At 43.9% G+C, this 13,003-nt stretch overlaps 1 protein-coding gene across 1 annotated transcript in view; it reads right to left on the reverse strand.

Annotated features, from left to right (window-relative positions):
• Nucleotides 1-6,643: 6,643 nt before the first annotated feature.
• GPI (glucose-6-phosphate isomerase) overlaps nucleotides 6,644-13,003 on the reverse strand; it is a 33,737-nt gene continuing 27,377 nt past the window's right edge. Inside the window, exons 13-18 of the mRNA XM_082232788.1 lie at nucleotides 12,538-12,667; nucleotides 11,279-11,355; nucleotides 9,574-9,702; nucleotides 8,290-8,365; nucleotides 8,122-8,188; nucleotides 6,644-7,205 (exon numbers count right to left, since the gene is read on the reverse strand). Of these exons, the coding sequence (XP_082088914.1) occupies nucleotides 7,082-7,205; nucleotides 8,122-8,188; nucleotides 8,290-8,365; nucleotides 9,574-9,702; nucleotides 11,279-11,355; nucleotides 12,538-12,667 (603 nt within the window). The 3' untranslated portion in view covers nucleotides 6,644-7,081. The remainder of the gene's footprint in view (nucleotides 7,206-8,121; nucleotides 8,189-8,289; nucleotides 8,366-9,573; nucleotides 9,703-11,278; nucleotides 11,356-12,537; nucleotides 12,668-13,003) is intronic.

The following is a 13,003-nucleotide window of genomic DNA, read 5'->3' on the forward strand; positions in this document are numbered from 1 at the left end:
CTTCCAAAGAAAGGACAGCCTTGCATCTGCCTCCTATATTGTGATGATGATGATGATGAATAATAATAATAATAATAATAATAATAATAATAATAATTTATTATTTATACCCCGCCCATCTGGCTGGGCTTCCCCAGCCACTCTGGGCGGCTTCCAAAAGAATATTAAAATACTGTGATACATCAAACATTAAAAGCTTCCCTAAACATGATATGTGGCTGCATCATCTTAAAATCAAATAAATCCTCCCTCCTAAATGATTGATTATGCATATACATATTTATGAAGGTTTAATAGAGTAATTACTTGAAATTAAATGATACTCATACAGTGGTGCCCCGCAAAACGAATGCCTCGCAAGACGAAAAACTCGCTAGACGAAAGGGTTTTTCGTTTTTTGAGCTGCTTCACAAGACGAATTCCCCTATGGGCTTGCTTCGCAAGACGAAAACGTCTTGCAAGTTTGTTTGTTTTTCCTTAACACCGTTAATACAGTTGCGACTTGACTTCGAGGAGCAACTCATAGAACGTGGTGTGGTAGCCTTTTTTGAGGTTTTTGAAGACTTTGGCGATTTTTGAAGCTTTTCCAAAACTTTCCGGACACCGTGCTTCGCAAGACGAAAAATTCGCTAGACGGAAAAACTCGCGGAACGAATTAATTTTGTCTTGCGAGGCACCACTGTATTTTTAAAAATAGAAACAAGTGGTAGCTTCAGCTATTACTTTGTCTCTGAAAATAACTTCAGGTGCCTTGTTGGTTCCAAATAATAAACGCTGTATTGTACTACGTATTATTTCGAGTTTGGGGTGGGGGGTTAGGCTGTATGCCTGAGTCCCTTCTAATTCCTGGATCCAGCAAGGGTTAAAATCATTGGATTCCATTGTTAGCTGGCCAGCTGTCTGATGAAGCTGAATGTTGGAAGATTCAGGACAGATAAAGTCCTTCCTCACGCAGGGCATAGCTAAAGTACAGAACTCTCTCCCACAGTAGGCAGCGATGGCTACCAACTTCGAATGGCTTTAAAAGAGGATTAGACAAATTTGTGGAGGCTATATAGGAGCCATGATTGCTATGCTCTGCCTGCACAGCTGGAAGCAGTAATGCTTCTGAATATCAGTTTCTAAAAACCACAGGAAGGACAAATGCTCCTTGCACTCATGTACTTGCAAGCTTCTTGTGGGCATCTGGTCAGCTGCTGTGAGAAGAGAACGCTGGCCTAGATGGGCCACTGGTCTTATGTTCTCATGTTTCTTGATAGCTTGCTTTGCCCCAACGAAAGGCAGCCCAGCAGTTTGCCTTGCGGTCGCCTCCGTCAGTCTCCCAGTCCTTTTCTTCACTGTCTCTGGGTGACCCCTACTGGAACGATCAGTTAACTCCCATGCAGCAGCTACACCCTGCAGCTCTATCTCCCTTCTGCATTTAACGCTTTCCCCCTTGGAATGCTCCTCCTTGTGGCAGGCAGTGGCCTTGTGCAGCTATTAAGCAAGTCTATCCTGTAGGCCAGGGGTAAGCAACCTAAGGCCCGTGGGCCAGATGCGGCCCAATCACCTTCTCAATCCGGCCCGCGGACAGTTCGGGAATCAACGTGTTTTTACATGAGTAGAATGTGTGCTTTTATTTAAAATGCACCTCTGGGTTATTTGTGGGGCATAGGAATTCATTCATTTTTATTTTTCAAAATATAGTCCAGCCCCTCACAGCCCACGGCTGAAAAAGGTTGCTGACCCCTGCTGTAGGCTGTACTGTTCTTGGCCCACTGAGATGACTGCAGAACACTGGCCACATACAGTTGCTCAGGGCTGGCCCAGGACGTTTTGCCGCCTGAGGGAACAATGGGAGAATAAGGATTTGCATCGGAGAGGTGGGGGAAGGAAATCAAAGCAACTTGACCTGACGATTGAAGTGGGACTCAGAAGGAAACAGGCCTGCTCTGAATCAAACCAGGTAGGTGCAGAACCCAGGGGACCCAAAGGAAAGCCCCCATTTCCTCCCTGGGGGTGGAAGACCAGCAGCGCCTTCTATTCGTCAAGAGGCTTCTGTAGAGGAGGCATTGGGGGGGAGCCAAGGAGGCAGCAAATCTGGCCTTCAAGGAGCGTGCAGCAGCCATCACACTCACAGCAGCAGCAAATGCATTCCTTGGAGGCCAGATCTTCTGCTCCATGGATCTGCCACCTGAGGCAATCGTATCACTTAGCCTCATGGCCTGCAGTCACCCATGGCACCAAGGGCAGGCCACAATTAATCGAGGACCTTCATGTGGTTTTTACCCCATGTTTTGGGTTCTCTGGGACTATATTTTTCTTCTCAGCAGAAAGGGGGATGGCTGGCCAACTAGGGATGTTAAAGAACCTTCTCTGTAACGGACCAAAAACTGTACAACTCCGTGTCCTATAGATGCATGCCCACTGTCGTCTCGTTTGCTTGCTTGTTTGTTTATTGCCTTCCCTTCCGCCTAAGGTCTCGGGTGGGGGGATTTATAGTATTAAAACACCGTATTCAAAATGGTTTAAAACACCTTACAACCATAAAAATAAGATGGGTCCTAAAAACAAGTGTCAAAAGCCAGGGTAAAGAGGTTCATACCAGAAGCTGTATAATGAAGGTGCTGGGTGCACCTCTGTGGGGAGGGGGCTTCACAGCTTAGGGGCCGCCACAGAGAAAGTAGCCAATTACCCAAATTCTATGCCCCAGAATTGCTTGCAAAGTCCCAGAGCATGCCTGTGTGCTAGCCAAGTTATTATCCAAGTCGTTTTTGTTTAATAATTAAAAATAATGACGATTCAATTTATTTGTAGTACAAAACATTTGTTGTACAGTGGTACCTCAGGTTAAGAACTTAATTCGTTCTGGAGGTCTGTTCTTAACCTGAAACTGTTCTTAACCTGAAGCACCACTTTAGCTAATGGGGCCTCCCACTGCCACTGTATGATTTCTGTTCTCGTCCTGAAGCAAAGTTCTTAACCTGAGGTATTATTTCTAGGTTAGCGGAGTCTGTAACCTGAAGCGTATGTAACCCGAGGTACCACTGTAGTTCACATTCTTCAGGGAAATTTCAACAATCCTACGATGCTCCAATTTGATATACAGGTAAGGGAAGACTAATAACTAAAGACTACAGCAGCCCAGCCCTCCAGATGCTGTAAACTCCAACTCCCATCAGCCCAAGCAAGCATGGCCACGTTGGCTGAAGCTGATGGAAGTTGTAGTCCAAAACAGCTACCGGGTGCTAAGTTGGGAAAGGTGGCCTTTGTTCGAGGGTATTACTACTTTACATATAAGCCAATTCAGTGGAAATGTCTATAAATTTGAGAGCAGGGCATAATGTATAGGAATGAAGTGACATGTGATTGCCTGATTATGCCTTTTCCATATATATACATATATATATATGCAGGTTTTGGTGTCTTCGGGTGTCTTCCCGTGTAAGAGTCGGGGTGTCTGTGCGACGTTTCGACGAGGTCTCACTCGTCATCTTCAGGCTGGTGCTTTCGGCTTCTTGTTACTGGAACAGAGCTTCTTGTTACTGTTACTCTGTTCCAGTAACAAGAAGCCGAAAGCACCAGCCTGAAGATGACGAGTGAGACCTCGTCGAAACGTCGCACAGACACCCCGACTCTTACACGGGAAGACACCCGAAGACACCAAAACCTGCATTCCTGTACCCGTGAAAATCTACGAAAGCATATATATATATATATATATATATATATATATATATATATACACATATATATATATACACACACACACACACCAGAACTGACATAAATTTGAGGCTAAAAACTCCTACTTCCCCTTGGGCCTCTGTATTCAGTGATGGCCACTTTTAAATGGCTTTAAAAGGGGACTGGATAACTTCACTGACAAATGGCTTTCAATGGCTACTAGCAAAGATGGCTATTTTCTGCCTCCATGGTCAAATGCAATAATGCTTATACCAGTTGCTGGAAACCACGGGAAGGGGAGGGCACTTGTACCTGAATCCTTCTTGCTGGTTTCCCACAGCCACCTCATTGGTCAGTGTGAGGCCAGGATGCTAAACCAGATAGGCCAGGGGTGGCCAACTCCCAAGAGTCTGCGATCTACTCACAGAATTAAAAACTGGCAGTGATCTACCCCTTTTGGGGGGTTCAGGTCAAAGTTGTTAAGCTTTTTTTAAAACAAGGAAGGCCACTGGCCATCTGATCCAGCAAGGCATTTCTTATGTTCTTATCTGTAAAATGAGCATACACATATTTTCGTAAGTTAGCAGCATATACTCCTATAGTACGGTAAACGATGCTGTTTTAGGAGTATCAGGAATATACAAGTCAGGAGGTATAAAACAAGCCACTGAATCAGGCTCAGTCATGGCAAGCCAACAACTGTCAGCTGCTCCCTTTGATCTGGTCCGATCTTTCTTCAGTTCGCTGAAATCTTTCTAATCATTTGTCTTTGATCCCTTTGTAGAATTCTTCAAAGGGCTTCCAAATTAACTAACACATAAGCAACCCTTACACACACAGAAATTGCATCTAGCCTTCGCACATACTTTTATTTTCACAGTGCCAGTGGGCAGCTATAATGCTTATCTTAGATGAAAATTTGGGGCAGGGAGACTTTAATGGTGCAGATGCAGCACAGCTGGGATAGGGAGAAAGATTTTTCTGACCTTTTATTGTGCACACGTTATGTACTGAAAGGTGCCAAAGAGGAATGTTTTAATTTCATTTGGGGAGGGCATTGAGGACCACCAAGGCTGTTAAAACTTAAACTGACCACTTTAAGGTCCTGTTAAGGTACTAGGTCATGGGCATAAATCATCCTTCATAGAAAGGGAACATCAATATCGCTTAGGAAGGACAAAATGAGATTTTGAGTGGAAGGGCTGGTTCAATTTTGCCCTTTGTTCCTTAGCAGTCACTTCAAGCCATATTCTTTTATTTGCTTACCATTCTAGTCCTGATTTAGGGTACAACCCTATATACCCTTACCTGGGAGTAAGTTGCACTGAACACAGTGGACCTTACTTCTGAACAGCACTACAGCTCCAGCGAGGATGAATGGTCAGATGTTGGGCGTTTTAGTTCAGCAACATATGGAGGGCTAGGTGCTCTTTTTCCTACAAAGTTGATGTCACCAATCAATTTTTGTCGATAATTTTAATTGCTATTTTAAATGGTCCTGCATTGAGTTTTTGGTTTTAATGTTTTGTGCTGGCTTCTTGGGCTTTGAACCAAAAACCTCTACATTTTTCTTTCATGCATCTGAAGTGGGCTCTAGTCCACAAAAGCATATGCCATAAAGAGTATTTGAAATTTTAAACCTATTGTTGTATAGGTTGGAAAGACTCTCAATTTAACAGCCTCCAGGTGGATCTTTGTTCAAGCTTCACCACACTGAATGCCTGCAAAACCACTTGTCTGACTGAACCAAGTGTTTAAATGAGCTTTGTACATCTGTTTGTATTGAGCAGTAAAACTGCCTCACCATCCTTGAGCTGCAGTGTTTGTATAACGCACCCCTTAATCTCCAGCTCTCATCTCTGCAATTCATGATAGGGGAATGGAGCATGTCAAACGGAGAAAGAGCTTTTCGAGCAGCTATTCTGGAAGAAAAGCAACTTAGATGTGGCTCAAGTCATTTTGAGAAGCTACAAAAAGGAAGAGGTAGGGGCCCAGAAGCCAGCTTTCTCCAACCTGGTACCCTTGAGATGATTTGAACTACAGCTCCCATCATTCATAGCTGTTAGTCCTGCTACCTGGGGCTGATGGGAGATTTAGTCCAACACATCTGGAGGCCACCAGGTTGCAGAGAAGACTATCTTACCTGCTTTTGCCTCCTCAGCACTTCTGTTGCCTTCAGAAAGGAATTACAAGACCATGTGAGTCAATACACACAAAAATAGCAGAAGTAAATGGCTGGCTCTCCATGAGGTGCAGGCCCCCGTGAGAACAGGATGCTGGAGAAGATGGGCCTCCTTTGGCCTGATCCAGCTGCTGCAGGGCTCTTCTCATGTTCTTAATGGCACCCCTTTGTTAAAATGACAGAATGGGCCTGAGGGATTCTCCCCCAAGCCCTGCTGCAGAATGAGGGCCCATCAAGCAGGACCGTGCAACTTTAAACAGTTGTGGTTTGTTAAGGGTGCTGAAAGTTGTTAGGAGACCCCTCTTTGAGTTACAATTAGCAGAGAGTAGTGTAGAGCTGGAAGAGCTTCAGAAAATGGGAACCCAAACAACCAGGGGACTGGAGCAACTGCCCAATGAAGAATAATAATGACACGTAGTGTTTAATTAAGAGAAAAGAGGCATGGCAGGTATGTAAGGCCAGGAAAAAGTGGATAGTTAAGTTTTCTCCCCCTCTCATGATAGGAGAACTCATAGGCCTCCAAGGAAGCCAGATGCTGGAAGATTCAGAACAGTGCATAGTGTGCTCCCACAAATCTGCTTGGCTTTAAAAAGAGGATTAGACAATTTCACAAAGGTTAAAGACTACTGATGGCTGTGTGTATGAGAACCTTCATATATGTATCATGTATATATTCAGCTCAGGATGAAACCAAAAGGTTAACTATATCATGGGAAAGAGCCAACAAAACCATTAAGTGCTCAGACACCACATTCACACCTCAAAATAAAAGGAGAAAAACACAAAGCAGCCATGTTTAGTTAACTGTGGTATAATCTTATACAAGTTGGGGTGGGGTGTCTCACAATGGCACCAGCTTCACAAGATACAGTGCAGGCAAAGGGGTTTTTTGCTGCTGCCTGTTGTGCAGCTTCCATCTAGGCAATACAGAGTGGAGCTGGAGCGGGAAGTGAGTGGGTGGGGGAACAGTACCCAACAGTTACAATTCAGCTGCCACGAACAGCAACTAAACAGCATTTTCCAGGTGTCACAAGATTAAAAAAGGTTTTGTTTGCAACAACGCTCAAAAAAGCAACAAGGCTAACCGTTAACAGCTAACAAGTGAAGAGAGGCCAGAACTGGTGAAAAAAGTGCTATTCCAGTTAAGAGTGGTTAACGAAGTACAGACTACAACATCGAACTGGGTGTTTGGCGGTTGGATTGTCGTCGGCACGCAGCCCTCCTGCCCTCAGATCAGGCCCGGTGTTTCTTGATGAAGCTGATCAGCCCGTTGGTGGAGGAATCGTGAGATGTCACCGGCGCATCAGATTCCAGTTCTGGCTCAATTTTCTTGGCCAGCTGCTTTCCAAGCTCAACACTGGTTTTTACATACAAAGGGAAGGAAAAGGATGGATTTAGGCTAGAGGCCAAAGGCCTGGCTTAGACACTGGTTATAACCTGGTTTTCCTCCAAGAAGCTTAGGGCAGCATGGGTGCAAATCAGCAAGACCTGCAACCACACAACCCAAGGTGAACAAGGCAGGCTTTGTGGCTGAGCGGAGGATTGATCCGAGGTCTTCCCAGTCCAAATACATGCTAGCTAGCTGTTGAGCCACACTGGCAGGAACAGATTTACTGGCTGAGAAGAAGCAATCCAGAATGTGTATTTTCATGGCTACTAATCTTGATGGATATTGCTTTGCCTTCAATTTGGAGGCAGTAATGTTCCTGAATGCGAGTTGCTGGAAACCACAGGAAGGGAAGAGGGTTCCTTGGGCTCAAATTCTGCTTGCACATTTCCCACAGGTGCCTGGGTGGCCACTGTGAGAACAGAATGTTAGACTGGATGAACCCCCTTTGGCCTGATCCAGCAAGGCTCTTCATAATAAAGGTGGGATTATTCCCCTTAATAAAGGGGAATAATGTATTCCCTTCAGTATATGTTTCCAACTATGTATGTTTAACTTTTGCTTTTTTAGGTGTTTTTATTTACAAAAGCATAACCAAAAAAAGCAGGAGGCTTTTCAGTAACTAAGTGCAGCTTGGTTGTCTGAAGGGGAAACTTCTCACACAATTGATGGCAATGAAGATCAGTCCAACCTGTCAAGAACATTACCTGCTGATCCTTTAGCAAAGTTGCTACAGCAATAGGCCAAGGTGCAAATAGCTTATTCTTCCACTATGAAACAAGTTTGACCTAGACTGATCTTCAAGTTAAGTGGGAGTCCAACCCCTAGGAAAGAGACTCATTTTGCAAGGAAAGCCCCTCCCCCCATATACATGAAAGTGACTTACCCCCACTGGTCATAACTGTTGATATCCCATACAACTCCTTGAACAAAGATCTTATGTTCATACATCGCTGTAACAGATTAAAGAAAAGAAGACAGGCAGGATGAGTAGTGAGTCTTATAGAAGACAAAGCAGCCTATGAATACAAATACTCAAGAGTAAGACGTTTACCAATTAAGGCTCCAAGAATGAATGGGTTAAGCTTAGTAAACACAATGGAATTGGTTGGGCGGTTTCCTTCAAAGACCTATAAAGGAAACACAAGAGATAAACATTTATTATTACACTCTACTCTTCAGACACCTGTCAATAATGCATCTTCTTGTTTCACAGCCAAATCATCAGTGAAAAACCGTAACAGCTACAGGGTGTGCCACTTCTTCAAATCCTCCCTTGAACAAGCTTGTGTCTGAACATTAGGGTCCTTCCGGCTCATAAAAGCAAAAGCTCAAGCACCCATACTCATCCCTTGTTTGGTGCCTGGCTGTCACTGACAGGCTTAGATTTGTAGTGTCCTTGGAGCAGGGACCTGTCTTCCCCTGTAAGACCCTAAAGACAATAAATACTTCAATACCACTTCAAAACAGATGACTGTTCAGGCCACAGTATTTGTTTCTTTTCTTTTTTTAAGTGAAAGCTTTCATTTATATGAAAGTTTCATTTAATTTATACAGGCAGGGTCAAATGAGTCTTTGCCTGTAGGTGGCTCAGTATCGTAAGAACATTAGAACAGCCAGCAGGATCAGACCAATGCCCCACTTAGTTCAGCATCCTGTTCTCAGAGTGGCCAACCAGATGCCTGTCGAAAACCAGCAAGCAAGAAGAGTGTTCTCCCCTGCTCTGGTTTCCAGCAACTGGTATTCAGAAACATTACTGCCTCTGACAGCTAATAGCCACTGACTGCCTTTTCTATTAATTTGTCCAAAACTGTTTTTTAAAGCCATCCAAGCTGCTGGCCACCACTGCCTTCTGTGGGAGCAAGTTCCACACTTTAACTCTGAGCTGTGTGAAGAAGTCCTTTCTTTAGGGAAGTTTTTAATCTTTGATGTTTTATCGTGTTTTTAATATTCTGTTGGGAGCTGCCCAGAGTGGCTGGGGAAAGCCAGCCAGATGGGCAGAGTATAAATAAATTATTATTATTATTATTATTATTATTATTATTATTATTATTATTATTTCTTTACTGTCCTGAATCTTCCAACATTCTGCTTCATTGGATGGCCTTGAGTTCTGGGGTTACTGGGGGACAGGACTTTTCTCTACTCATTTTCTCCACGGTAGCCATAATTTCATCAACTTCTATCATGCCACCTCTTGCTCACCTTTCCTCTAAGAAGCCCCTAACACAGCAACCTTTCCTCGCAGGGGAGTCACCCTGCTTGGCCTTCAGTTTATCCATCCAGTTGCAAACCATGGTGCAATGCCTGTGACCCACCCAGGTGCTTGAAACGGTACCTTGTGTGGAAGAATCTTCTCCAGGGCATCCCCGCTCAGCCCAGAAGCCTGCAGCTCTTTACGAGCTTCGTCTGTGGTCTTCCCTTTCATTAAGGCCTCAGTCTGGGCAAGGAAATTGGCCAGAAGGATCTAGCAGGAAAGGAGAGAGAGAGAGAGGCCTGTGTCATTTTCTGTGGTGACCAGGATTAGGACAGAGAGGTGGTTTGCGCTTTCATATTTTAGATACCCTGCTGCTGATTTTCTCCATCCTTTTTAAATACATAATAAAATAGATTTGCATATCACAACTGTTCATATTAATATTTTTATTTCTATTGCCAAGGACTGGAATACCACATGGACAAAATTTCCCTACAAAGCAATCCCAGCTTCATTTAAGGAAACTGCACTGTAAGCATTCCAGAAATGGCATCTTACTCCTCTATGCTTGGCGAATATCAATCCAATTCATACTCCATGGTGTTGGAGGGGTGCAAAATGAAGGCGCACTTCTTGCACATGTGATAGGAATGCAATGAAGTTGCCACATTTTGAGATTCCAGCTTTACAAAGATCCACAAAATTATTGGCCAACACCTAAAAAAAAAGGCAAGTGAGCTAGCTCTGTTGAATTGATTTCAACTTAAATTCTCATTTTAAACTATTAATTGGGTATTTACTGATAGTGCCAAGGTTGGCAATTGCCAGATTTTGGAAGGTGCCAGTTTCAGTTACTATTAAAATATAAATGGTTAGGGCAGGATTGCAAATACTATGATTGAAGGAAGTGAAATCCAAAAAGGAACAGATGAGGATAACTGCCTTTTTAACCGTGATTATTCACCCAACTCCACCCCACCGCCCACTTCCCCAAAACCAATAATTGATAGCACACCCTAGAACTGGTAAGCTGGTTGACACATCTAGTGTGCTAGAAAACATTTATCTCTTGCTGGAGGCCTGTTGCCAAGTCCCTTTGCTAGCCACTGCCTCCCTTTAAAGCAAAGAAGATGGAACCTATTCACTTCTGATAGCACATGCTGAAATCTCAGAACCCAGAGACTGGGCTTCATTTCTTGCAATGCTCATCAAAGCAAGTAACTGAGCCAAGCCAGCTATGCTACACAAGGTAAAATATATACACATGTATATATACATATGTATGTATGTATACATATGTATATATATTTTACCTTGTGTAGCATATCATAGAATTATGCCAAATAGCAATTTTGTTCAATGTACTTGTTTTATACACAGCTTTGCTTCAAAACCCTGTGCTGGCAGGAGCTGGAGTCCAGGCTGGGCTCAACAGACATACAAACTGATTAAGTACAGTAGAACTTTGACTTACCACTGCCCCTATTCGTGAACAATTCGACTCACGACCGCGGCAAACCCGGAAGTAAATATTGGGTTTGCCACAATTCGTGCATGCGCAGAAGCAGCTGCCACCGTCTGCATATGCGCAGAATGACACAGCCGCCAAATGCGCATGCGCAGAACAGTGTTTCTCCCAGCGACCCAGATCGCCTCACGAACGGACCTCTGGAACGGATTCCGTACATGAGTAGAGGTTCCGCTGTATAAGGGAACGTCTTGAGTTTGTATGAAAGCCTCTCCAAAGAAGAATCTCTTGCAAGGATCTGCTTTCTCTGTGGTATGCAAGTTTTCCCACATGCAAGAAACTGCTTTGAAAACAAGCTATTCGTTGTTGGCCATTCACCTTGTGATGCAGCCCTTTCCTGATAGGATTCTGCGTCTGGACTGGGATGAGGAAGTCACACGGGATCATACGAGTTCCTACCGAAAAAGAAAGAAAAAGAAAGAGATTTTATGAGAGTCTCACTTTGATGCAGTTAGGTTTCATTAAGAAAACTTGTTCGACAAGGCTAACCGTAGGAAACTAGTTCTAATTTGCTGCTTTATTTCTAAGTGACCTGACATCTCCGCTGCTGTAACACACTGACAGTGGCTTACGCAGATGCTTAATTCACATCAAACTGGAGCACTATTACAGTGGTCAGATTAATAAGTGCCTGAGATACATCAACTTGCTCTCTGCTACGCCAAAGGACAGAACGTGAACCAATGTGGTATGCTGGTGGAGGGAGGTTACAAAGTCTGGTCAGGACCTGGGAGACCAGGGTTCCGATCCCCAAATAAGCTGTGAAGCTCATTACATCACCTTGGGCCAGTCAACCCCCTCTCAGGCTAACCTACCTCACAGGGTGGTTGTGAGGGTAATACAGGGAGAGGGAGGAGAACTGTGCATGACACCTTGAGCTTCTTGAACAAAATGTGGGATGTAAGCAAAAACAAAAAACAAAAAAACCCAGATGAATTTTAAATATGTGGAATTTGCAGATTTCAGCTGAACACGAGAAGACGATCTTTGCTGGGAGTCCTATATGACCTGCTCCCTGCTTTAACTGGTCTATTATCACCTGGCCACAGGGGGGGGGATGTATGTGGCTGACTGGCTCCTACTACAGAAGCTGGTGCTCAGATTTTTGTTGGGGGTCAAGATTTAATTTTGGAGATGTTTCATACTTGTGTATTTTTATTGTTAGACCTTATTACGACTCATGTGGGGATTGTTTAATTGTATACCTGCTGAGATGTTTTCATTTATTGATCATAACTACATAATCTACTCTGTGTGTGTGTGCGTGTGTATACATACACACACACACACACACACACCTTTTGATGTTGTAAGCCACCTTGAGCTAGGTTTAACTATGGAAAGCAGGCATGGAACTCAACAACACTGAAGAAGTTGTTTGGCAGTGGCATAGGCTGTCTGGATATGTGGGTTGCTCTCCTTTGGTGAAAGTTATTAGGTGCAGCCTGGCCAGGCACCTGCCTGGTCGTCCTATATTGTCCTTCCTGGATGAGACACCACCTCCAAGGCCCCTTCCAACTCTGGGATAACTGGCTCTACTAAAATGCTCAGAATATAGGATCCACTTTTCAACATACCTTGATGGATCAGCTGATAGAAAGCGTGCTGCCCATTGGTTCCAGGCTCACCCCACACAATTGGCCCAGTATTGTAATCCACACGAGTGCCCTTCTTGGTGATGTATTTCCCATTGGATTCCATGTCTCCCTAAATGACAGCGGAGGTTCAAACTTAATACATAAATCACCACCAATTCAATTTATTAGTCACTTTAGAAGTCTCCAAGATACAGTGGTACCTCGGGTTAAGTACTTAATTTGTTCTGGAGGTCTGTTCTTAACCTGAAACTATTCTTAACCTGAAGCACCACTTTAGCTAATGGGGCCTTCCGCTGCCACTGCACCACCGGAGCACGATTTCTGTTCTCATCCTGAAGCAAAGTTCTTAACCTGAGGTACTTTTTCTGGGTTAGTGGAGTCTGTAACCTGAAGCATATGTAACCTGAACCGTATGTAACCCGAGGTAACACTGTACTTGCAAAAA

The sequence above is a fragment of the Podarcis vaucheri genome (genome assembly GCF_965113315.1).
Source record: "Podarcis vaucheri genome assembly, chromosome: 7".
NCBI classification, from domain to species: domain Eukaryota; kingdom Metazoa; phylum Chordata; class Lepidosauria; order Squamata; family Lacertidae; genus Podarcis; species Podarcis vaucheri.